This window comes from Hemicordylus capensis, chromosome 1 (assembly GCF_027244095.1).
Source record: "Hemicordylus capensis ecotype Gifberg chromosome 1, rHemCap1.1.pri, whole genome shotgun sequence".
Taxonomy (NCBI): domain Eukaryota; kingdom Metazoa; phylum Chordata; class Lepidosauria; order Squamata; family Cordylidae; genus Hemicordylus; species Hemicordylus capensis.
In genome coordinates, this window is record NC_069657.1 from 375,257,036 (window position 1) to 375,284,294 (window position 27,259).

Below are 27,259 nucleotides of genomic sequence, written 5' to 3' on the forward strand. Positions count from 1 at the left end.
GATATCAGACACGGGGGGCGTGTCTGGGGCCCCCTTTGACCCCTGATTGGTGGCAGCCCAGGTTCTTTGAACCCGTTTGCCCAATGGTGGCTCCGCCCCTGCCTGTGCACTTCTGCTGCAGCTGGAGTAGTTAAAGAAATCTCCCCTCCAAGCTCTTTATACAGGTACGTACTGTTTGCTTCCATCAACAATTTAAGAGTAAATGCCTTGATCTGATTAGCATCTAACTTGGTTACATAATTTTGGCTTCATTGTCCTTACTCTTTTAGTGAGTCATTCTCTGAATGTATTTGGATTAGTTTGGCTTTCAGATCGGCAGTTTTCATTTATCATTTTCCAGTGCCCTTGAGGAAGACTGAGGCTGAAATGCATCAGTTAAAAAGTATCTTCTGTTCCATGCAATTGTCTAAGGGTCTGCCTTCAGGGTTTTTTTTCCTTCCTTTACTGAAGAAACCTGAGAGTTTTCTCTTCCTTTACTTTGACTTAGTGCTACTCCCTCACTACCTCCCCCACCCACTGGTAACTCTCTAGTTATCTATTGAGCATTTTTATTTCTACTAGTCAGTGACCGTAATAAAGATTCTGATCTGATCAGTTCTCTGTGTTCCTAAGTTTACTCCCACTTGTGAACTTCTTCCTGGCTTGAAGTGTTAGTCATGTTTCTAGTTACCTAAATAGTCAAAGCAACATTTTTTTTAAATACACTACAAAACTGGGAAACAATAAAATATTAGAAAACTACACAAAGATTTGAAGAGAGTGGAAAGGATGTGATGGTGGAGACATGAAAGTCCAGGTAGAAGATCTATTTCAGATAATGAGGGGATGATTGTCCCTAACACAATCCTGGATGACAAATAGTACCATAAATCTCCAGAGATGGAATGTCAAAGTAAACAAAAACGGTGTTGCATCTTGCAAAGCAGTTTCCCTCTTAACTGATTGCTGATATGGGAGTGAGTTATTGATGAGGCATAAATTACTGATTATAAGAGGTTGAAAGCTTAAGGGATTCTTGTTTTTTTAGCAATGATCAAAACAAGCCTTTGTTTTGATAAAGTGCTATTTTAAACTGTGGGGGTGTGAAGTAATTAGCATACCAATAGAAGAGGAACAGCTTTCTCTCTCATAAGGTTCTTGCTGCTGCTTAATTATTTTATACTAATGGTTCCAGCCTTAGGTCCCCAGGTGCTGTAGGACTTTGGTTGTAGTGGCTGGTGATGATTGGAGTTGTAGTCCAACAAAAGGCTGCATCTTCCATGAACTTTCCCAGACAGCAGGCTTCACTGTGAGTCTTTACTGCAAGTTTGAAGTTGCCCCTCAAAAACAATGCAGAAAGTGAATTTTTTTACCCTGGATATCAACGAGGCTACACTCTAATGTGCAGTGAAAAACCCAAATTGTGTGTGAAGTGCTCCCAGATAGCTCACAGGGACTTTGGGGTAAATTTGACCGATATGTGCACACCTTCCATTTTGGAGGAGATGTGAACTAAAAGCTGGGTGTGAAAAACGTCCATGCGCCAAAGTGTGAAAGAGTCCCTTAAATGCCCACCCATGAGCTAGCAGCTGCTGCTCATGCTACCTCTGTAGGAATCCAGTGGCATACCAGGGGGAAACGGCGCCCAGGGCAAGCTCTGGCCCTAATGGCGCCCCCCTGGCCCCCACATACCTATGAGGGCACGGCGGCGCCCCAAATCGCCGGCGGTGGTGTAAATTCGGCGGGTCGCCTGCCGAGTGCGGCGGGCGTGTGGCGATGATGTGGCGGGCGGCAGGTCGCTCGCGGCCCGCCGAGCACGGTGGTGGCTGGTGGCTGGCTGGCCCCATGGCAGCCCAAGCGGCGGCTTGCCCGCCGAAGAGGAGGAGAAGCAGAGACGAAGAAGAGAAGACGCCGAGCGACGCCGAGCGTGCCTCCTGGCCCGGCGTGCCTGCGCAGTTGGGAGGTGACGCTGGGCCAGGAGGCAGGCTCGGCGTCGCTCTTCGCCTCTGCGTCTTCTCCTCTTCGGCGGGTGAGCCGCTGCTCGGGCCACCGCGGGGCCAGCCAGCCACCAGCCACCGCCATACTCGGTGGGCCGCGGGTGACCCGCCGCCCGCCACATCATCGTCACACGCCCGACGCACTCGGCGGGCGATCCAGGGAGGGGGCGGGGGAGGGGGGAGCCACTTTTTGGCACCCCCACGTGACCCGCCGGGGTGGCGCCGGGGGCACGTACCCCCCCTGCCCCCCTATAAATACGCCTCTGTAGGAATCTGTCATTTTACATCCACAGCTCTGCCAGCTGTGCAGCAAAAAATGACCATAGCTTCAGGCCAGGCAACAGAACTGTTGCAACAGAGGAAAATGACATGCTGGTGGAAGGTTCCGCATGGTGGAAATGGATTGTGATAAAGCTGGATGGATGTAAGCAGTGGCGATGCCATCGTTTCTAAAGCAGACTGTCAACATCTGGATGTTGCAAGGGCCTAAATGGTAGAAGTGGTAGGAGAGAGGAGGCTCCCTACCATTAACAGAAAAATAGCAGGGATCAGAATAATTCCCAATTTTCCCCATATTGGCTCCAGGTGAGTGTTCTGTGTGTTCTTCCCTCATGCCACTTAAGACTATCTCCAACAAGAGGAGATAATGTATAGGACAGAGATTCTCAGCGTTGGGTCCCCAGATGTTACTGAACTTCAACTCCCATAATCCCCAGCTCCAGTGGCCTTTGGTGGGGGATTATGGGAGTTGAAGTCCAATAACATCTGGGGATCCAACGTTGAGAACCCCTGGTATAGGACATAGTCCTTGGTTAGGGTTGCCATATTCTGGCTTTCCAAATCTGAGTGCCTAATTTACAAATTATGGAAAACTGGCTTGAAAATAATTTTTGAGTAGAATAGTTACTGCACGTTTTGCTCCATAACTCTACTTCTACAAGGGCTAGAGTTTAGTTCTGTTTGTTTGTAATGAAAGCTGAAATCTAAGTAAATCTGGGTGGGCTAAGCAATCTGGGTGAGATGCTTAAAATCCAAGTGAAACCCGAAATTCTGGGAGGCATGGCAACTCTATCCTTGGTCTCGATCAACTCTATCAACTGGATTGGTGGAGTAAGAGATAAGTGCTCTCTCTACCCCCAAGATGACAACAAAGCTGGGGCAATATTTGGCCTCAGAGAGTTTGTACTTTGACTCATTGTCTCAGGGTCTGTTTCCATATAGCCCCTGTCATTCAACCAATGAAAACAGAGCCATGCCTGTGCATGTGTAAGGGGCATGAAAAGCATGCTCTCTCTCTCTCTCTCTCTCTGACTACAAACAAGCCACAAATGGAAAGCAGTTAATCACATGCATGCAGAGCACATTATTCCAGAGTATTCCAGCAGAGGAGCCAAAGCCATACCTTCCAATATGTCACAGATGGAAATAGGGATACCTTGAAAGTTTCCATACCAAGGATTACTTCTCAAGCCCCCGCCCCCACTACTACATGTTGCTGAAGACTAGATTCCACCCACTACATCCTCTGCACTGCACAATGCCTTAAAGTTGGGCACCTATTTAGATATGGGTGCACTAGAGATATGACGCATCCACTCACCCACATGGAGATCTAAAGACTCTGGGGAGGGAGCTGAATCCTGAACAGTGACAACTTTAGCAACTCATGGGGGGAAAATGGAATGAGGCCTCTCCAAGAGATAAAAACAGGGAGAGTGGTTTACAACGGAGAGAGTCCAGAAAACAGGGACTGCTGGAATCCCAACATTTCCCTCCCTTCCTCACTGGGATGGATTGGAGATGGAAGGAGGCTTCAGCCCTCCTTTACACCCTGAAACAACTGGGGTATGGAGGGATGGACAAAGGAAGTTTGCGCTGCACCCAGCCCTGCTTTGTAGATTAGTAGCTGCAGGGGGGATTGAGCTTTTCAGAGTCAATAGAGTTGTGACATGAGTAGCAGCCCACATGGCTTGATTTTTTGGCTATTCTCGTTGCCACCCCTGGCCTCCGCTGCCTGCCTCCCTCCACAGCCACCCACTCACCTCCCTCCTTGTTGCCACCATTGATTAGGGCAGAGGGAGGCTACGGAGGCAGGTGGCTCCCCCAGCCCTGGCCCCATTGGGCAGCCCGGGCTCACTGCACGAGGTTGCCCAGTAGTAGATCTGCCCCTGTTCAGAGTCCAATGTCTTCTTCAGCAACAGATTTCTTGAAGGGAGGAAGTCCTTTGTTTACCTTCCTTGCGGGTTCTTACTTACCTTCTGTTTTCCATTCTGCCTTGCTTTACTCTAGTCTTTCTCATAAAGCCTAAAATAATTCTGTTCTTCATTTCCTCTTACCTGTACTGTCTTGTAACTGTCACAATCACCCCTTTTATGGTACTAGCACCACAGCTCAGAATCCTCTTAGCAGAGGTGGATCTAGGTAATTTTGGAGCCTGGACCTAAAGGCCTTTGGAGGCCCCCCTCCCACTCACTGCAAGTTAAGCATTATCCCCCCCACCACACACACATGCACACACACCGTGACACAAGCAGTATTTTTAACGTGGGTTCTTAAGGGCACAAACAGCAAGAATATAAAACCGGTATATTTATGCAAATATGCATTAGCAGAAACATTTCAACCCACCCACAACTTAACATATCCCCATCCCACATACTTCTTTCCCCACTCCACCTCTCTCTCTCTAATGCAGGGGTCATGCTCGATGTCCAGTGCAGGTCACAGTCACGCTTAGCCTCCCGAGTGGCGTGGTGACCACACCACCGGGGACTGACTAACGGCAATTTGAGGGCCCTCAGGTGATTTGGAGGCCCAGGACTTCAGCTGGGAAGTCCAAGGGGAAGTGCACCTCTGCCTCTTAGTCATGGACATCAGGTGATCCTCAAAAGCCAGTCAAGTACCACTGTCTGATAAGAAGCTTCCAGATCTGCTGCTGCATTCCCTTGCAGTGGGCTGACCACTGAGGCTGACAGCCATGTTGTTATCCCAGAGTATCTATTCCCATTTTATCCTCAGAACAGCCCTATGGAGCACAGCTAGCTAAAATAGTGCCTTGCCTAAGGTCACACTTCAAATTTTGTACTGGAGCAGGAATTCATATCCATTTTGCATTTTGGACTTTTGAGCAGGACGTCCAAAATGCAGTTGACTTCATCATATAGGATCTCCGCAGGCCATTGCAGCCTCTTCAGTTGTTGCTTCAGTGCGTCATCCTGGGTGTTTTACTGCATAGATGCAGGATAGCATCTAGTGTTAACCGTCTCCATGGTGCTTGGGCTACTCAGCTGGGAGAGGCCTCGTAAATTTGCCAGGACTGAACTCTGAGGACTTGTTTAAACCTTTTGAAAATGAGATTTTAGTTTTTTATATTTTTTCAGAGGTGCTTTATGATCCTATGGTCTCTTGCATAAGGTAAAACAGACTCTAAGTGTCCTGTATTTACAAGAAAATGTGATAAAGACTCTTAAATCACTGAAGTTTTTTCTCTTAGCACTGGCCCAAGATATCCCAAGGCACAGAATTGCTTGAGAAATGGTAATAAATGGTAGAACGGTAATAAAAAACTAAATCCTTGACAATTGGCTCCCCCTTAAGGATACTGGTCTGGTCTTGTGGACGCAAGCTTGACCTGCCCCCCTAGCTAAGCAGGGCCCACCCTGGTTGCATATGAATGGGAGACTAGAAGTATGAGCACTGCAAGATATTCCCCTCAGGGGATGGAGTCACTCTGGGAAGAACAGAAGGTTTCAAGTTCCCTCCCTGACTTCTCCAAGATAGGGCTGAGAGACATTCATGCCTGCAACCTTGGAGAAGCCTCTGTCAGTCTGTGAAGACAATACTGAGCTAGATAGACCAATGGTCAGACTCAGTATATGGCAGCTTCCTATGTTCCTGTGCCCCCAAATGCACTGCCTGAAGCAGGCTGCCTATAAGGCTGGTAGAGCTGGCCCAGCTTCTAATGCAGGATTCTGTGTGGAAACCAACCATTTGCCGGATATTTAGTGTAGTTCATGTCCTGCTTTCTCAAGTGAACTCAAGTTTACACTTTAACAGCAAGAATCTTTCTTCTCTTTCCTAGTCACTCCATAGAAATAAATACAATCCACAGAGCCCATACAAATCTTTGGAATGGCAGAAGAAGTTTTAAACACCTTATGGATTAGTGTTTATAAAACCTGTCAGATTTAAACCCACAAAGATGAAGTGAAGGTTTTCTTTAACTGTGTGAAACCAACCTTTCGTCTAACGTCAAGCCAGCCAGAGAGGAACTCTTGGCAGGTTGTTTATCTTAGCAGACAATTCCCCATTCAATTGTTCATGACTTTGTTCCCACTTGTTGTTAACCATAAATTCTTCCTTGTGCCTCCCTTTCCTGCACTTTTCATTGGTATGCCTCAAAAATATACTGCCAACAGCTCACCACTAATGCACTCAATGGGAGAAAGCAAAAGAAAAAAAAGAGGGGAAAAACCTAAGTTGGCCATGCCAATAAGTCTACATTTGCCTGACTGTAAAAGGAAAAAAAACTTTTTTTGCCCACATGTGGTAAAATATTAGAGTGCTAAGAGATGTTTGAGAGTGTATTGTGCGTCTTGTTGTGCTTTAAAACCAACAATGTGGCTGTGGCTTCCACAGTCACTTCTACCCAGGGTTTCCTCTTACCTTGCTTCCACACAACCAAAGAATGGAAGACAGTACACACAGCTCCGGATAGACACATTTTTGATTGTGCAAATGACCTCATTATTTCATGAGGTGAAAGTTGTATTTTCTCCTCTCCTTCATTCCCTCTTTCTTCTTGCTCCAACCCCGTGTTGCTCCCCTCTGCTGCTGGAGAAGGAGCATTTTCAATAACCAGTGCTATATGCAGTGTCTGACATGAATTTGGGAGACTGTTCAACTACCTGCTCAACCACAAAAGTTACTGGGTGACTTTGGGCCAGTCACCATCTTCCAGCCTAACCTACCTCACTGGATTATTGTGAAGATAAAATAGAGGTAATCCCCCATGCAAGCCACCCATGTAGAAACTGTATGATACTGACTTGAGATAGACACCAAGATATGAAAAAACTAAAAACCTAAAACATTTTGGTTTGGATTCTGTAGGATGGTTTCAGGTGGTACCTGGGGGGATGCTCTAGGCTAGGGTTTCTTAACCTTGGGCCCCCCAGATGTTGTTGGACTACAACTCCCAGAATCCCCAGACATGGTCTTTGTGGCTGGGGATTCTGGGAGTTGTAGTCCAACAACATCTGGGGGCCCAAGGTTAAGATACCCTGCTCTAGGCTCTTCCATGTACATGTTGCTTGCTGGATTACAAATCACATCAATTTGAGGTGCAGCAAAATGTGCATATGAATGCAGACATCTTGCTGCATTGCATTAGTTCCAATGGATACCCACTGAGATGCAAGTCCGCATTCCAGCATAACTATATGCAGTTGTGTGCAGTGGTAGTGAATCTTTTTGAAGTGCCTGAGATCACATGAACTGCGACAAAGTGAATGTGTATTCCTTGCGTGCTGTCCTGCTTCCACACAATCCAGTCCCCATCGGCATAGCCACATGAAAGGAAAAGCCATTTTTTTGATTTCTGTCCATCCCATGTTCCAGCTGGATCCCAAACAGGCCAATGAATCACTCAACTCCAAAATCTGGCTAACAATTAATAGGAAAGGCTTAAAGGAACGTGGGTTTCTAAAAGCTGAAATATACTCCATGACATGGCTGCTCGACTTTGCCCCTCCTGCAGATGTTGGCCTACAACTCCCATAACCCCTGGCTATTGATTGCTGTGGCAGGGGATTATGGGAGCTGTAGTCCAAAAACAGCTGGCGGGGGAGGCGAAGTTGAGCAGCCCTGCTCTATGTGGTGTGTTGTGCACTGTATAGAGGCAAGCAAAGGAGGGCTCAGCAGAGGTCTGGTGACTGCTGCTGCTGAAGCTGTATTATCTCCTCAGGGGTGCAAACCCCTCCTTGGCCCAGGAGGAACATTAACCGACCAGAGACAGTTCTAAGTTGTTGTATTTATTTCTCCAATTGAAGTGTTTCTTCCCTGGGCTTTTCCCAGTGAGTTGTAAGAAATAAACAGTTGAATTAGAAGTCTGGTATGGACTGCTGTTCTTGCATACCCAATAATATGAGTTGATACAAATCAGACAAAGGAGTCACTCCGTGTAGTTGCACTATGAAAAAAACAAGCAGTAGCACTATGTAGTTGCACTATGTAGCACCAGAAATAATACATTTATATGATCTCTGATGGAAACTGGGTAGATTCAGCTGTTCTTCACGTGGGTCTGCAAAGAGTTCAATGAATTCACAAACCAGCGATATGTCAAGCTAATGTATTTCACTATCCTTTCAAGAGATTATTGCTTGTCACACGAAAAAAGGAAATGTAATGTGCCTCTGTGCTTGGAACCAGAATATCTATGTAGTGCCGCCTCCCTTAGTAGTGGGAGAGAATCTGCTTTGCATTCCAAAAGTCCCAAGTTCAACCCCTGGCATCTCCAGGTAGGGCTGGGATGGGAAATACTCCTGCCTGAAACTTTGGATAGCTGCTGCCAGTCTGTGTTGGCAATACTGAACTAGATGGAACAATGGTCTGATTCAGTATATGGCAGCTTCCGGTGTCCCTATGTTCAGGGGCATAGCAAGGTCGGAGTGGGCCCAAAGACAAGATTTTAAAATGCCCCCCCTTCACTGAAGCTCAGCTCATGAAGTAAAAAATGATGCTGTTCTGGTAGCTTCAGATCTTCATACTCACATCAATTTTGGAGGATCAATACAACTGAAGGAAGCCTGGGTGGGTGCTCGGCTGGGGGAGTCAGTCATTTGACTTGTTTCTGCCCCCCCCAAGGCAGTGGGCCCCCAGACAACTGTCTCCCCTTGCCCAAATCCACCAAATCCACCTTTTTTCGTGAAGCCTTTGCCTTACTCTATCTACCTACCTTGCTGAGAAGAAGCTTAAGTACATTGATCAGAAATTGATGTGTGTTCTTCTCCTGCCTCCATTTCCCTGTCCATTCTCTATTGTCCTCAGTTGTCAAAATTGAGATTGTAATTTCCTCAGGGCAAAGACTTCCCTTCATGCTTTATAAAGCACCATGCACAAAAATCTGCATGCTCATGTGCCCCACTTCTGCGCTTCTCAAGGGCATCTGGTTGGCTGGATGGTCTGATCCAGCAGGGTCTTTCCTATGCTCTTCTTCGCATGGCTCGCGCATATATATTCATTTTATTTATTTACTTTTTTTCTTTCCTGCTTTTTTTTAAACCCAGGCAGCTAACATCCTAACATTTCATGATATCTTCTTATCTTCATAATCATAACTACTTTATAATCTTACCCTAGTCTCAAAATTTTGGGTTGCTGTTACAGAAGTGTTCCACTGACCTCAGTAAGTAACTCAGTTAAATTTTTTTTTTAAAAAAAGCTTTGCTGTGAATTAGCCCCAGACCTAGAAAATCATCCATGAAATGGTTTTAAACACCTGTGATGGTGGGAGAGCGGTTTGCAATATTCCAAACTCAAATTGTTTCCTGCCAAGTTTAAAATCAGTACCTCATTTTCAATAGTTTTTAACGCTTTACTGTCAATAAATCCCATTGTTACTCTGTTCAGCTGTGTCATTGGTAATTTATTTCTGTTTTTTAAAAAACCCAGGATAATATTGTATAGGCAAGTTGTTGTACAGCATTTGGCACAGAAAGCAAATTTTTTACAGTCAGAAAGGTCATGCAAGATCATATGGTGTTGGGTTTTTTTTTAAAAAAGACCTTCCACCAACACATATTGTTCACACACAACACACACACTTGAAATGAGCAGTTTCCATGCAAGCAAGCAGAGACAGTATTTTCTTCCTTCTAGTTTATTTTAATTAGTACATTTCCCAAACTTGCATCCACAGATGTTATGGTCTTTGGCCATTGTAGCTGGAGATGATAGGAATGGTAGTCCACCAACATCTGGGAACCCAAGTCTGGAAACTCATAGGAACATAGGAAGCTGCCATATACTGAGTCAGACCATTGGTCTATCTAGCTCAGTATTGTCTTCACAGACTGGCAATGGCTTCTCCAAGGTTGCAGGCAGGAATCTCTCTCAGCCCTATCTTGGAGATGCCAGAGAAGGAACTTGGAACCTTCTGCTCTTCACAGAGAGGCTCCATCCCCTGAGGGAAATATCCTACAGTGCTCACACTTCTAGTCTCCCATCCATATGCTACCAGGGCAGACCCTGCTTAGCTAAGGGGACAAGTCATGCTTGCTACCACAAGACCAGCTCTCCTCTCCTACTGTAGCATACTGTTTCAGTCGGGGTGGATTGGCTATAGAGGTTTCAAGTGAGGTGATTGTCAACAGGGCTGATGGGTAGTATCTGGACCTCAGCTTAAGCTTGGCTGCTCCTTGCAATCCATGGAAATAAGTCGCATGCTACTGGGGTGAAGTTCTGCAAGCAGCCCTAATTTAGCTGGAGCCCAGGATATTGGCTAAGGAACAGAGAGGAAGAGGAGGATGTGGCAATGGTTGAAAGGAGCCAGAGGGGAGAGAGATTCATGGTGTGGTAGGAAGGAGGGATAGTGGCAGGGGAGAGAGAGATCAGCAGTCAGGAAGGGATAGGCTCAAGGAGACAAGTGGAGGGATCCTATGAAGACAACAAGGCAGTCAACTCATCAAAGGCTTGTGAGGGAGAGGAACAATTCGAAGGAGATAAAGGAGAGGGCACTCCAGAAGAGGAAACGGGGCAGAGGAGCAGGAGTAGAATGGATGGTTTCAATGTTGGTATTGAAGAGGGGCAACAAAGCTTGGGAAGAGGGAGAGAAAGCAAGAGGTGGAGAAGTAGGCCTTAGCAAGGCATCAAAGGCTAGAAAGAGGTCCTGAGGATTAGGGATGTGCAAATCAATTCCAATTCGAATCAATTTGAAATGAATCTGGGTGATAAGTGATTTGAATTTGAATTGAATCAGCTCTTAAAAGGGCAATTCAATTTGAATTCAAATTGAATTTTTGAAATTAGATTCAAATTTTATTCAAGAGCCACTGGGCACCTTTTAAAAACCATTCAGGCTCCCTGATTGGTTAAAAAAGGTGCCAAAATAGGGTTGAGTCAATTCAAATTTAATTCAAATTCAAAATGAATTTTCAGAATTCAATTCTAATCCAAAACAAACCAAAAAGTTTGTTTTGTGCACATCTCTGCTGAGGATTGCTAGAGCTGCTGTGGATCAAAGAAGTGTAGTAGTGTTGTTTGGCCAGTGGGTGGCAGAGGAATAATGAGGAGGAGGAGGAGATGTATAGTGGGTGTAGTCAGCCAACTCTTCAGTTATCTTCCAAAGGCACACAGGAGCATGAGAGCATAAATGAAGACACTGAATGGAATGGAAGGAGTATGCCAGGGTTGGAGATAAGAGGGGGACAAACATGTCAAACCTTGAGAACAGGGAAGAACTGAAGGCTGAAACTGCAGAGTCTAAGGAGGGTCCAGAAGTGACAGAGGAGAGGACAAGGCTTCAGAAAAGGGCACTATATCAATGGACTACATCATGTCATGGCAGGAACAGAAAGCAGGACATAGAGAGGGTGGACTGTGGGCATTGCAGAAGGGGAAAAGGCAATGATGACAGACAGACAGAATTCTGCAGCAGAGAGGTCAGAGACTTCACAGTTGGTGAAGACAAGTTCAGGGGAGTTTCCAAAGCACATGTGTTTGTGAAATGGTGAACGCATCAAGGCTTTCGGAGAGGGGGAAAAGGTGAGCCAGGCATAATGGTCTGAAATTAAGTTCAAGAGAGAAGAGGGCGATCTATTATAGCAACACAATGGTACAGAGGGATGTTGAATGAATCTCACAGAATGAATGTCAAAGGAAGAGAAAGTATGTGAAGGGTGGCCAGGCGGGCGGGGGCTGTAAATGTCAGGATTTGGAAAGAAGAAGACCACCACCACCACCATGGCCTTCTGGGTGAATTGAGTGTGAAAAAGAGAGACTGCTGAAGCAGATGGCTGCAACTGTGTGGCATTTTCCTGGGGAGGGGAGGCAAGCTTCCGGGAGGGCAAGTAACTGGAGGGATTGAAGAGGAAGAAAATATCATGGCTGGAGACCGCTGTCTGGATGAGGGAGCGGCAATTCTAGAAAGGGGAGGAGAGAAGGGGCAGGCAAGGTAATGGACAGGAATGAGATTTGAGGAAATGGGGCAGACAGGCAGCACCGTGATGCTGTAAGAAAGAACCAAATAGCTCAGAAAGAGAGCAAAGTAGTAAGACTGGAAAGCTGAAAAAGCATTGAAAATGGAAATTTTGCAGCTGGGCTCCACCCTTTCCAATGGGGTCCAGGTGTGGGGGGGGGCGTAGATGATGGTGGGGAGGCAGGGTCAGCAAAACAGAAATGTAGGCTAGGCCTCAATGTCACATCTGTCTGAAGAATCAGATACTGCTATCTCAGTATCTGACGAGGGAGATATTCAGCTTCATCATGGTCATATCTGAAGACTGAGATACCAGAATGAAATCTGGTATGCATGTTTTTGACACAGTTTCTCCATTTGCAGTTCAAACACTGCATGATTCCTGGACCTATTTAAGATGGGGTGGAGCTTAAGGAATGGGCAGTGCAAAGATCTCCAGTCCATTATAACAAGATATATGAATCCAGGCCTTAGGAATATTGTGACTGACTGATTATCCTTAATTCAGCCAATAAGCTGAGGTATTGGGGCTCAAAAACCCTCTAGCCACAAATCCTATTTCTCTCCATCTCCTGGAGTAAATTTTTCTGTCGAGAATATAATGACAGCCCATTGTCCTATTCTTGAAAATATGGCAAAGCTTGGGTTTTATGTCAGCCAGCCAAGAACTATGCAAAGTTACAAGCCAAGGTTGAAATATTCCAACAATGCTGCGCAGGGAGGAAAAAAAAAGATACTCTTTAGCGTCAGGGCGCACGCAGGCACACACCAAATCCTCTTGCTTAGCCTTAAAGACTAGAGTTACCGAGCAACAGCCCCAAATGTCACCGGAGCTGGAAGGCAAACAACGCCGACGGAACTAACGAACTGCCCGGCGCTCACCTTTTAAACCCTTCGCAATGCAACCTGCAAAGCCCACCAGCGTACATAAAGCCAGCCCAGGCGGCTTGCAAGTTTGCACACGTTGACCTCTGGGAAACCGTTGCAGCTTCAAGTTGCAAGCAGAGTCTGATGGACGGTGCCCACAAATAATCGCGCTTCCACGCACGTGACCTCCTCTCGCCCTCTATTGTTATTATTTCTGATCGATCTGGCTGGAAACTTAAAGGGGCCGTCTCTGCACGCTCAGTAGATCTAAAGCGGTGTCAGTGTGGGGTTAATCAATCAATCAGCGGAGGATCTGCAGGTCTGGGAGGAGAAACTGGAGGCTGGGCCAAGGGAGAGAGAGAAGAGAGAGAGAGAAGAGGGGTGTGTGTGTGTGAGAGATTTTGGGAGGTTCATACTGCACCTTCCCCGGCTCTCTGGCCACCTCCTTCAAACCCATCCCAAACTCCTGCAGAGTGCAGACGGGATTGCCACCGCTGCCTGGTGTGGTGCTGCACAAGACCAACGTGAACCCAGCGGGGTTCTCGGCGTCCTTTGTGATCTCTCCCGCCGGACCAGCATCAGATGACAGCAGCTACAGACACCGAGGGAGGGAAGCGCAGGCTGCTCAAGCCACCAGCCAGTATCTGAACCGGATCTGCAGAGGCAAGAGAAACACCGAGAGAGCGCGCGAGCGGAGTGGGAAGAGCAGCCCGCGCGAGCAGCAAAGCAGTCGCGCCGCGACCCTTGCAGGGGCATCCGCGTGCCCAGCGGTGGGCGGGCGTGTGGGGCTAAAGCCGCAGAGGGCAGGATCGCTCCTCCGCTGCCAAGCCTGAAGGGAGCTGTGGGAGAAGACACGCCAAGGGAAGGGATATCCCCGGCCGGCAGCAGCGAGGAGGAGCCCCAGAAGGGAGACCCCCAGCAGCGTCCCGAGCGCTTCTCCCGAGGAGAGCCTCCAGGCCGGATCCAGCAGCGTGCCAGGATGCTGCTGCTGCTGCTGCCGCTGTGGCTGCTACTGTTGCCGGTGCCGGCTCAGAAGTTCTCGGCGCTCACGGTAAGGCAGGCTGCTGCGTCCCGCGCCCTCCTCCTGCTCCTGCTTCCCCGCCACCGCCGCGCCGCGGCAGCAAAGCGCCCGGCTGCTGCCCTTTCCCCAGGCAATCCGTCTCCTGCTGCATTGTCTGCCCTCCCACCCACACAGAGACATTTGCTTGAGCCCAAGCGTCGCGCTTTGCCAGGCAGGGAGGTGCGGCCAGGAAAGTTAACTTCGCCATGATTGAGTTTCTTTCTTGACTTTGCAATAAAGTCCGAGGGTTTCCAGACCCGGCTGTCTTCCCCCTCACGCGGGCACGATCCGATGCGACGCATCCAGTGCCGCTTCACACGCTGATGCCATTCCTACACGGAAAGCACCCTCAGCGTGTAACTGAGGAAATGTCCGCTTTTTCAAAAAGCACGAATAAGTTTCTAGTCCTCAGCATTCCGTTAAAAAAAAACCCCACGTTAAAATTTGAAATGGGTGCAGCTTTACCTTTTGTAACTGGCAGTTTTCATGTGCCGCTTCTCTCAATGGCTATAAAACAGGGAACTGTGCGATTTGCTTAAGACTACCAGTTACTATAGCTTTATTGCCAGAAATCCTGGGGCAAGTACTTAAAAAGAAAAAAAGGGTTTCGTATCAGAAATTTTCTATTTGTGTGTTTGCTTACAATGTTGGATGACCATGTAATTGATCCAAGCGAGCTCACCTGCTTTAACAACTGTTTGTGTTTACATTAAAAAGGGAGAAATAATGGGTGCATGCTTCCCCAGCCTTCTCTCTACAGTTGTGATTCATAGTGGCGGTGAGGAATGAGCCCAAGGAGTGATGCATGGGAAGCTGCTTAATACTGAGTCAAACCACTGCTCCATTTGGCTCAGGATTGTGTACACTGACTGGCAGCAGTTCTCTTTCCCAGCACTACCTGGAGATGTCAGGGATTGGACCCGAGACTTGCTGTGTGCAAAGCGGAAACTCTACCACTGAGCTAAGGGCCCATCCCTAAGATTCATTCATGTGAAATAAAAACAGGTGCTTTGTGAGTACTGCCTGGGACTGGTAGACCAGTGGAAGCCAGTACAGGCATTGATGAGTATATGTGGGCTGTGGTTGGAAAGAGATACCTAAACTGCTCCAATCTTCACCAGTTTTGTCCCACTGAAGTTCCTTGGGCCAAGCAAGTTGAAATGCAAGTTCAGTGGCTTAAGTGGTTTGTGAGTGGCAGCCAACAGTTTACCAGAAGTCAGTGGGGATCAGGCACCAAATCCTATCTGAAACGAGGACCAGCAGCGTAAGCCATTGATCTGAGAGCTTGAAACACTGAACAAGCTTGAAATCCTGAACAAGTTTCCTTGGAACAGAAGTAAGCCTTCGTGATTTCAATGGAGCTTACTTACTCCCAGGAAAGTGTGCTTGAAACGATAGCTGAATAACAAACATGTTTGCATTAGTTGGGAATAAAGGGCATGCCCAACAAGGGGACTCAAATTCACTTACTGGATGTATTCAAAATCCCATGAATGTAGAGGCTTCCTGCTGCTGGGTTCTGTGAAAAGAAATCTTCCATGCATAGGATTCCCATCTGTCTGCACTGAATGTTCCCTACCCATGAAAGAGAACTGGGAAACTCCTGCATTGGCGGGAGTCTGTATGGGTTTCAGGATAGCCAATGAGCAAAATCCAGAGAAATTTAGCTCTGCTTATATGCAGCCTATTGAAATCAATGAAATGCCAGCATTTCCTGTGAGCATAACTCCCAATGATTTCCATTGGACTAAAATCCAACCAGGGCTTAATTTTCCCTGGATGGCATCCAATGAGTTTATGAGCTCTTCAGCCACTGTGCTGCACTGTTGTCTTCTTGTGACTACTAACTCTCCAGGCATTTGTTCGGGAGCAGGGGTTCCCCCAGCCTTGGGTTCCCAAATGCGACTGGATGATAACTCCCATCGTCCCCAGTCACAACGCCCAAAAGCCATTGTCACTGTGGATGATGGAGTTGTAGTCCATCAACACACAGGGACTCAAGACTGGGAATCTCTGGTCCAGACGACCCTTACTGAATTCATTGGAACTGGTATTCAGCAAATGGTGTGAGATTTATTATTCATTCATTCATTCATTCATTCATTCAGTTTTTATACCACCCTTCTGAAATGGCACAGGGCGGTTTACAATTAAAAACAGAAACCATTAAAACCAATAACAATTAAAACAGAAATATAAATATGGACACCAATTAAAAAACTTCTTAAAAACAATTAAACTAACAGAACAATTAAAACCCTGAAAACCAGGTTAGCATTAAAACAATTAAAACTAATTAAAAACTCTGAAAGGCCAGGCCAAACTGATGGGTTTTAAGGGCTCTCTTGAAGGTCAGTAAAGAATTAAGATTACGAATTTCTGCTGGGAGTGCATTCCACAGCATTTTTTGTGCTGTGGAATGCACACAAAAAAAGCACAAAAGGATTGTCATTTTGTCATGTCAAAATGCACAAAAGGATTGTCATTTAGCTGGGAGATGGAACCCTCAATCCACTCAAGTTTCAGAGTCATCAGAAGAGTCAATAGGAGACACAGAGCCCTTTCTCCAGAAGGGCTGCAGGGAAGGTGGGTTAGACTTACCTTCCCTGCAGATGACCCACACACTCAGACGATTCCCCGTGCGCCCAGGGAGCAGAGAGGGCCGGAGGGGGGGTGGCAAGATGTATCATTCTGGCTCCTGGAAATACCATAATGCACCACGCGAGTGTGCAGTGCATCATGGGGATCCCCCTCCCCTCCTTGGGCTTCCTGCAGTCTGGCAACCGTGGCTACAAGCAGCTGAGGCTGATAGACAGTTTAAAAAACAAGGTTAGGAGAGCGCTCGCCCTCCTAACCTCATTTTGAAGGGAGGCTTCTTAGGTGGATTTGCTGCCATGGTGCTGTCGGGATCGGGTCAGATCCCGGTGGTCCACATGTGCGTGCAAAACTGGGCTGGGCTCCCTTAGCCTGGTTTTGCACACGTGTGTGAATAGCCTCACTGTTTTCTAAGTAGTGTGCTTACTTGGTGAACATGTAGTGAACATGATAGCCTTGGTCATGTTCACTGCCTTTTTCTCAAACCACTTGATTGGGTGGTTTTTCGGTCCAGTTCATACATCATCTGGGCATCAGCTATTCTGCCAGCAAGTAGGAACATGTGGGCAACCAACCATGCAGTGGGCTTTATATGAAGTGCTGGCTACAGGAGCCAGGCCAACCACCACACTGACCATGAAAGGTTTCTTGCTTCTCTTGAACTAGATGAAGAACTTTTGCTACAAGCTGCTTACCATGCAGCTGGCAACAGGATGCTTTTGCTTTCTCTCAGCAGCCATGCTGCTAGGATAAAGTATGAATCAAGTCTTAGTAAAGTCTAACCCAAGTAGCTTTGCGAATAACTTACTAGCCCACAAAATATTTACTAGCCCACTTGTCTGTACATAGTTAGTCATTTGGGGCCTGAAGGAGAAAACAGCACCAAACTGAGTCAGGCTTACCTTTCTGCTCATCTGGAAGCAATTCTCAGGTGCTCCCCTCCACCACAGGAGTACTGTAGCCACCAGGCAAGTGGGAATGGGACCTTAGCTCAGTGGCAGAACATCTGCTTAGCATGCAGAAGGTCCCAGGTTCCATCTCCAGCATCTCCAGGTAGAGCGAAGAAAAATATCTGCCTGGAGAGCTGCTTCCACTCAGATTAGACAGTACTGAGCTAGGTGGACTGATGGTCTGAGTCAGTAGGCAGCTTCTATGTGGCTAATTACAAGCCTCAATGTAAGTCATTGGATGGGTTCATACAGCTGATCTCATGTTAGTCTGATGGGAACTAATCTCAGATTTCCATTAAACAGACATGAGATTGGTTGTGTCAAACCGGCCATAACTCTGTAGAGAAGAGATTTTGAACTAAGATTGCAATCCTATGCCCACTTTCCTGGGAGTAAATTCCATGAACAATGGGACTGACTTCTGACTAAATATATATAGGAATGCTCTGCATGTGATTTTAAGTTTGATAGTTTATTTTATTTATTTTATTTTTTACATTTTATATCCCGCTCTTCCACCAAGGAGTCCAGAGTCATCCTTAAGTACTACATACTTAAGTTTATCCTCACAACAACCCTGTGAAGTAGAGTAGGCTGAGAGAGAAGTGACTGGCCCAGAGTTATCCAGCAAGAATCAAGGCTAAATGGGGATTTGAACTCGGGTCTCCCCGGTCCTAGTCCGGCACTCTAACCACGACACCACCCTGGTTTATCTATCTTATACACAATACAGCCCAGCTCGTGTTCTTTTCTCTCTGTGTGTAAAGAGCCTGGGCTTATGCGTGGATAAATAATAACAAAACAGACAAACAAAAGTCTCTGATCTCATCCACCACTCAAATCATTTGCAAGTGTAGGATGAACAGGAAAGTGTATGTGGCATGGGACTGAGGAGCAGTGTAATAGGAAGGCTCTAAAAATATGAGTCAGGTCTTCTAGTCTTAAACAGATGTGGGTAGCTCCTAGGAGATTTCTCTGCATTCTTGCCCAATCAGCTTTGTGTGTACATTTTATTAGTGCTTAAAATAAAACCTATATATTTGGCCAGAAATCAATTCATTGCAGTTCCCCCTTGAGCATTTTTTGCATATGCTACACTTCTGCAGAGAAGTTTGTTACCTGGCCCCCTGGTACACTAGAGGTAGGTTGTTGTGTCTACCGCCAGTGATCTCCAGCTGATACAGCAGCTATCTGGTAGTGAATACAGCAGCCCAGGTATACTATGTAACAGGTCCAGTTTGCACATGGCTTCCCAGCTGCTTTCTTGAGTCCCATGATGGGGCTTAAGTGCACCAGACTAGGCACAAGATTGTAGCCTGAAGGCATGTCTGGATGGCAGCTTTCCAAGTGCCGGCTGAGCGGTGCAACACACACTTGGAAGCATGGCGTAAGGAAGATGTTTTCCCACAGGAGGGCAATGCAGTGCGGACTGCGGGAAGGCAGCCAGGGTGATTGCCTAGCTCTGCTCTGGTGGGTTGGCAAATCCACATGTTCCTCCACACATTGGGATGGAGGTGATCCAAAGTGCTGAAGCAACCCTCACAATTCCTTGAATTGGAGACATCTGGGCATGCTGTTGAGAGAGGACTCCTCTGGAAGTTGTCATTATGTCACTTTACTAGCTGGCAATCTCTCCTGCCCAGTTGCTGGAGAGCTGGCTTTTAATGACTTGCAGAAACACACATGGCCGTTGTGTCCATCTTGTCTGTAAAATAAGCGCTAGACGGGGAGATTTTGTCAGATGAAGTTACACAATCGTGGGTGGTTCTCTCGTTCTCTCTCCCTCTCCCTGGGCAGATGGCATTGAAAAGGATTCATTTGAAAAATTTGAAAACATGGTATTGTTACAAAAATCAAACCACAGTTTTGTCTTATAGTAAGAATGTACATCCCGACCCCGTTCAAATCTTAAGATTTCATTTCAATGGGACTTATTTCCAGTTAAAGTGCTTAGTGTCAGGATGACAGGTGCAGGTTCAGGATGGGGTTTTACCAGGAAACCCCCTGCGCTTGCTTGTTGCTTTGTAGATAAATGGAGTTTATGGACTGATTTGTTGAAAGTGGATAACAAACAACTATTATTATTATTATTATTATTATTATTATTATTATCATTAGGCAATGAAAATGTCTGGGGATGTGAGCTATTGAGGCTATTCCCACGAGCAGCCTAACCGAGGCTAAGGCCGCCCAGTCTGGGTTAGGCTGCTCGTACAGACTGCTGGAATCACTCTCGATCTCGGCACTTCTGCCCCGCCTAACCTGGCTTTGTATTTTAAGAGGCTTCTACGGGTGGCCAGTGGGGGAGAGGCAGCGAGAAGGCAGCTCCTCTAAACCTTGGCACTCCCACCAGCAGTGGTGGTCACACAAATGGCCTCCATGCATCCTCTGAACAGCTTCGCTGTTACGTGGGCCACTCTGCTGGGGGTGGGGAAGTGCCAGGGTTTAGAGGAGCTGCCGCTGCCACCACCAGTAAGGTGACCTCTCACAGCCCCCACCCCCCTCCAGCCACCCTTAGAAGCCCTTTAAAGGCAGGATTCCCTGTAAAGTGGAATCTTCGCTGGATTCCCTTTTACAAGCATAGCCCCTTGAACCGTCCCACTGGTTCGAAGCGGTCTGTAAGGGACCGGGCCTGGTTCAGCTCAAACTCCTTTTGAGGCTGGTCCAGTTTGAGTTAGCACTGGTTGAACTAGGTCGATTCAAATTTGAACCCGGGTCAGCCCGGGAATTGAGCATAGGACCTTCATTATACAAAGCATGCTATATCCTCCTGAGGATGAGACAGGAGTGTTTAGTGAACTTATAAAGCCAAGCGCTAAGAGGATAGAAAATGAAAGCAGGCAAGCAGCCCTGAACCCATAGTTTGTTATAAGTTGGGAAACTCAAATCATGGTTTGGGTTCTAAATTATGGTTAGCACAGACCACAATTTGGCATTCTATCTGAACTGAGCCATTGTTGAGAGAAAGCATGCTCAGCTGATTGGATCTTCTGGATACAATACATTGTTTCTTTATTTTGCATGCTGGGTAAATATTTTTATTTAATTTATTTATTAAAAATGGGGGACATTTAAGGGTGTGATGTTGTTTTGAACCTCCTCGAGCTTTTAAAGTGGCAGGGTGCAAATGTACCATTTACATTAAAAGAATAAGTGTGAAAGCTGACCCTTGATTACTTTCCATTGTCATGATAACTACACATGGGGCTCTATGTATAAAGAACAACTGAGCCCATTAATTAGGATTGCCATGTAAGCCATAACTCCTTTTCTAGTCAAGTTCTGTAACTAACAGCTTCCACTCAGATTCTTGATTAATTTGGATTGTTTGAAAATGGCAATTGAGGCAGTCTCAGGAATCAAAACTTTTCCTTAAAGGTAGCTTTAAGCAAGTGCTCCTTGAAGCTGTTTTTTAAACTGTGCTTGGGTGAAGGACTGTGCTCTTTGGAGAGGTTTTATTACATTCATACAGTTTATGGCAGCAGTAAAGTGGGATATATTTATCTTAGCCTTTCAGTAAATGAGCATTTCTACAGAACACTAAACGTTACCCAGTGATAATTTTTGTTAGGGGGGTGAAAGTGAGAATGGCTGGGTCACTCATACCTGAAATTCTTCTGAAGAGGTTCTGTTCCCCCAGCACAGTTTCCTGGAAATGATTTGCTGATTAAAAGCTACTAATTGAAAACCTTAAAAGAAACCATTCACTTCAAGAACTTTACAGTGTGTGACTTCTGCAAGTGCAGATCACATTAAGTCAAGTGCATTTTGTCAGTGTTCGTCCCTGGGGTGCCATAAGACCACCTTTAAAGCTTGGCTTAATATACTCTGGGGAAGCAAGAAAAGTTTTGCTCTTTTTTTAAAGCAGCGTTTTAGCACAAACGGAATTCCAGCACTGAATTATATATTTGCTTTTGCAGTTATACCACAGACACATCTTGCTGCTAAGCGACATGCCTATATTTTACAAAAACATACACATTTTATTGAGGTTGGTCTTTTGCTGTTCTGTGGTAGTCATATCATCTGCCTGCTTATAACACCTTTCTTTCCAAAAGGCCCAGAGCAACGTAGGGCTAGCTATGTGGAATTCAACCTCTTCTGGTATAAAAAGGATGCCTGTTGAAGGGGAAAAGAGAGAGTTTGTTCAGGGACATGGTGGAGGAGGGGGCAGGGAAGTTTGTGCCATTCATTGTGCCTCTGGATTTTAGGATCCAACCTATCAGCTACTGTTACATTGGTATGGTGTTAATTTGCAGTTTTTGTCCTTTTATTTTACTATAATTTTGTTTTTATTGTATTGTTTTATTGTTTCTTTATTTCAGTGTGTTGTTTCTGTTGTTAGTCACCTTGGGTACTTTATTATGTAAGGTGGAATAATAATGAATAATAATGGCCCCCATGTTGCACAAGGCAATGCCAGCATTCCTGATCAGCCACTGCTGCTGCGCATGGGGAAGTCAACTCCAGTGGATCTGCACAGCTACTTAAAGCAGTGCTCCCACACTTGCATAGTGCTGCTTACATTGTTTTAAGTAGTCATGCAACTGCGCTGTTGCACAGCACTGCTGGGGCTGTCTTCCACATGCGCTGTAGCATCGGCCAGCTGGACAGCAAATCTGATTTGGGGCTATTTTGCAATTATAGGCTGAGGGTGTACATATACAGGAGACCATCATGCTTTAAGTGATTAGAGATATGTATTCCATTATGTGTACTTGTGATAAAGAGCTGTGATTGATCAGAGTTTTCTAGGATTTGTACATCAAAGAGACGCATGTAGCCACTTCAAATATGATGGGGTATGTCATATGCACACACATAGACTTGAGATGTGTACTCCTAGGCTTCAGACCCGCTGTGCTTGCACACAACAGTGTGTGTATTAGTCAGGGTTGTGTGTTCCAGTCCACATCAGTGCTGATGGAAAAGTGTGTCTTCCTATCTGAAGGCACACCTACATGTGCAGTTTCCAGTTTAACAAGGGGCTCCATGCAGAGATGCTGCTTCTGTGTACATTTCTGCTTTGCTGAAGTGGGGTGTTAACTGGCAAAGCACAACCTTCAGTGTTTTGAAATTTGTGTTTTTTATTAACACTTGCACAGAAACACTCGATCGAAGGGCAGGGGAAGACTGTGGGAAATGTTCCCATGAAAAACAAACCTTAGTGCTTAACAGTTGATGCCATGACATGGCTTTGTTGCTACAGATTATTTGGGTACGTTTCTTCTCTGTATATGAAAATGATGTATGACAGCAAGCAGGACCCTTATAATAGATCATTATGTGCTACTCTCCCTTTTCAGCAAGATCACAGAATGCATATGAGAATGATAGATATCCCGCTCCTTGCTAATTCTTCCTCCCCAATTTCCCAGGACTTTCTACAGGAAATAAACTGGCTAAGGCAATATATCCTCTGGCTGCCACTAATGGAGATTGCAGGTAGGAAAAGGTTCACAAAAGGTTGAAGGAAGTGGTAGATTGTCACCGGTATGCTATGGTGCTGGTTTACCTTATGTCTATTTTCCATATACAAGAGGAACACCTTTCCAGTATCATGATGTTACTATTAACAAGTCTTCAGAAAAGACCCACCACAACATGATTAGTTTGGGGTATTAATTGGGTCAGGGGCACTTTGCTTCCTGTGGTGGCACTAGAAATTTTTTTTGAGGGGGACACAGAAGGGGCAATGCACATTTTTGGGTGAGCAAGCTATGTCCCACATGTTAGATTTTCAAAACGGAAATGGGGGGTAGGTGGGGAAAAACTCCATCTCCACCCCACACCCTGATCTGGAGTATCTGATTTTTAGATGTCGGCAATGATTTTCTGCTACTGTTCAGCACCATGGAGAATCATCTCAAAGAAGTTTCAAGTTGGGCAACAAATACTTGGAATCAGCACATCTTTAGAAATGTGACTACCTGTTTTGAAACTTGATCTGAAACTGAAAACGGAAATCCAGAAACTCATCTGCCTATAAAATTCAAAATTAATCACTCCTCCAACCCCCACTTTTTATATTTTGATGGGATTTTGAGTTTGGTAAAGAGAATGTATATGCCTCCAAATGAACAGTTTCTGAACTGTTCAGATACATGGGCCAGTTCAGTGGTTTGATTGCGAACCGGACTGGCCTTCAGGAAAGGTGGCCCAGTCCGAGATCGAACCAAATCTGGCCCAGTTCATGAAGGACTGGTTCAGCCGTTCGGGGGGTTATGCTTGTAAAAGGGAATCCAGTGAAGCATGCACAGAGGCCAGGCCAGTTCTGGAATCATGCCACCGCTGTGCGGGCAGGCTGCTGGGGGGAGTACTATGCACTGGGTCTGTGCCAGGGGGGTTTCTGGTGGTGGCCACTAGACCAGTAAACACCTCACATCTACTTTTAAAGGTGCCTTCTCACCGTGCCGCGGCACCCCCCTTCCTGGCCTTTTCAAGCCAGGATCCCCCATTGCTTGTAAAAGAGAATCCTCACCATATTCCCCTTTACAAGCATAGCCCCTTGAACTACTGAACTGGTTCGAGCTGATTCAGTTGGACGGCCTGACCTGGCTGGTCAGTTCAACCGAACCAGTTTGCGGACCTGTGGTTCAGTCCAAATTCAGACTGAACCACAAAAATTGGTCCATGCACACCCCTAATTCCGGAATATATTGGAAATCATGCATTCTAGACAGAGGAGCACCTAGGTAAATTTGGAGCCTGGACCTAAAGCCTTTTGCCCACCTCATCCCCTGCCACCGCTGCCAGAGAAGCTGCAACACACTATCTTTTTTTTAACACCAGAGCATGCTCAGGGAAAGCTGGAAACTCTTTTTCTTTTTTGTATTTTTAGAAGAGATTCTGAATAAGATACTTCCTACTGACTTGCAGAGAGATACCAAATTTTGCATGGACAATCCTGCCATTTAAATTAGCGAACCGCTCAGCATTTGGAGGCCCCCCAGGCCAGCATTTGGAGGGCCCCCAGGCCTGCGGGGGACTGGACCTCCACCCAGAAGTCTGGTCCAAAGAGTGCCACTGATTCTAGATAAGAACATTTGGCAATTTTATTGGCTCATGTGGGAGATTTGTTCTGGTTCATGGGGGAAGAACATACTTCATTGTTGTTCTGAAATTCCTGCCTGGTTTATGTACCTGTCCAGTTCTCCAGTGGCAGTGCTTTAGATGGCTTCATTAGATCCAGGCTGTAGCTGTTACAAATAGTCTTAGGCAGAAGTTCTTCCTGGATCTCTAATGGGCCTCAGTCATTGACTCTGCAGCTCTTTTGAACTAGGTAAGAGATCTCTCTGCTGATTTATTCAATTCTGAAGGCTTCTATAAGCATGTATGGCAAGTCAAAGGGCAACGCTGCCTGGTCAGGCCTAGAGCTCTTGGTGCTTTAGAAGGGCCCCTTCCGGACACCCTATTAGGATGGTATCTATATGGCTGGACCTATGGCTTCTGTGAGTGCAGAAAGCTTATGCTATGACAGGCCTCAGAAGGCAGTTCAGTATAGGACAATAGCTCTCAAATTGACCTTTTGATATACCCACAGAACATGCATTGGGGCTGGAACTATAGTTTCCCCCACATGGGTGGTTATCCTAACTATGTCCTACACTCCCCCCCCACTTTATCTATAAAGGTCAATGAAACAAATATTACACTAGTGACTTAAATAAAGAAAGTTGAATGGCCGGCAGTCAAGGAAAGCAATGAACAGGGGTCCACATCCCAGTCCCTTGTTGTCAGCATCCAAGACAAGTGGGGAGGAGGCATCAACATGTTTCTAGTTTTTTAATAAGGATAAACCACTGAAACCATCTGAGAAGATTCTCTGATGTTTCTTCTTGACAAGAACCCTTAAGTTATCTTTGAATTTCACTTTTTCAGAATTTCTCACCATCCCTATTTTTTCTTCTCTCTGGCTGACATACTGCACAACGAGATGTGTGCCTTGCAATGTAGTGTTCGTACAGTTGTGCAGGAGCGCTGTTGTGCTACATGCAAGAATTGCACAAACACAGTTGCAGAATTTAAGACCATTCTTTCCAATGCTGTTCAATTGCGCAGCTGCACTTCATTCATTCATTCATTCATTCATTCATTCGATTTCTATACCGCCCTTCCAAAAATGGCTCAGGGCAGTGTACACAGAGAAATAATAAATAAATAAGATGGATGCCTGTCCCCAAAGGGCTCACCATCTAAAAAGAAACACAAGATAGACACTAGCAACAGTCACTGGAGCTACAGTGCTGGGGGTGGATAGGGCCAGTTATTCTCCCCCTGCTAAATAAAGAGAATCACCACGTTAAAAGGTGCCTCTTTGCCACGTTAGCACTTGTGCAATTCTTGCATTTAGTGCAACAGCGGTCTTGTGCAACTGCGTTAATATTATGTTGCAAGGCGCACATCACACCGTGCAGTATGTCAGGCCCTGCTCCTTTTTTGTTCTGGTTCCAGATGTCCTCTGAAGCCTCAAGGTTTGGTGGATACTCCACAAATCCCTGATGGCTTCCTTTGAAAAATCATGGCATACAACGATTCTCTGGTTTGTACCCAATGATGATCTTCTATCTCAAAGAGTACCTTATCCAACTCCATTTTAACATATTATGTTACTTGAGAATGAACATTGTTTCCTTAAAACAGGGGAGGGGGGAGGGGGCAGGGAGAGAGGTTCAAAATTGCAAGTGAATTCTCATGAGGCTAATGGGCCAAAGGGAACTTCGGAAAGAAATGTTGGCAGCAGAACTCTTCTATTAGAGAGAGATGAGGCTTAACCTATTACTTCTATTTTCAAATGCTGTCTAGATAAGGAACCCCTAGATTTGAAGGGATCCCAGCCATTTAGCTTCCCATCGGCTTTTCTCCTCTATGCCAAAACATATATTTTAAAAAGAAACTTTACTTCAAAAGGAAATGCACTAAGGTCACGTAACAGCCAATTCAGTGTACTCAAAGCAACTTCATAGTATGACAGATAATATTCTGAAACTTTTGGCATAAATGGCTGGAATATTTTCATGCTGTATTACTTTGTTATGGCATGAGAAGGTTATTTATTTAGCATTACAAATCTGCTGTGTATAATTCTTGGTAAACGGAGGAACAGAATTAGATTGGCCTTCTTCCAGTGAGGCCGCTGACATGTTCACAAGAGATAGAGACAATGATTGAGAAACAGATACATAGGCAGTGGTGCACCTTTAGTAACAAGGACTGCTGTCAAGGCATGCCAGGAATTGGAGGGGCCACATAACTTCCAAATTTTGTTTCTGTTCAGTCATTGCAATTTGAAAACTATGCGCATGCACATAATGGACACCAGACTGTGACTAGTGGATGTTTTAAAGCTTGCAATTTCAAATTAGGGCTGGGCTCAAATGCTAGGAAGCTTTAGAAATGAGCAGTGAGTGCAGTTCATTTGCTCTATATGCTCACCAAAATGGTGAAGCATGATCGACTCATTCAAAATGGTGAAGCATGATCGACTCTGATCATACAGCTTATACCCCAGTCTTAGGCATCTCTTGCATATAATTGTGCATAGGCTTGCAGCCTCTGTTGTCAAAGTAGACTGGGGTGAACAAAGTGCTTCATACAGGTGACCCTTATTATC

General features: G+C 45.8%; 1 protein-coding gene across 2 annotated transcripts in view; it reads left to right on the plus strand.

Annotated features, from left to right (window-relative positions):
* Positions 1 to 12,996: 12,996 nt before the first annotated feature.
* Positions 12,997 to 27,259, plus strand: part of SMOC2 (SPARC related modular calcium binding 2) — a 204,323-nt gene continuing 190,060 nt past the window's right edge. For both annotated transcript variants that reach the window (XM_053297160.1, XM_053297169.1), the window contains exon 1: positions 12,997 to 14,092. In XM_053297160.1, coding sequence (XP_053153135.1) covers positions 14,021 to 14,092 — 72 coding nt within the window. In that variant the 5' untranslated portion in view covers positions 12,997 to 14,020. The remainder of the gene's footprint in view (positions 14,093 to 27,259) is intronic.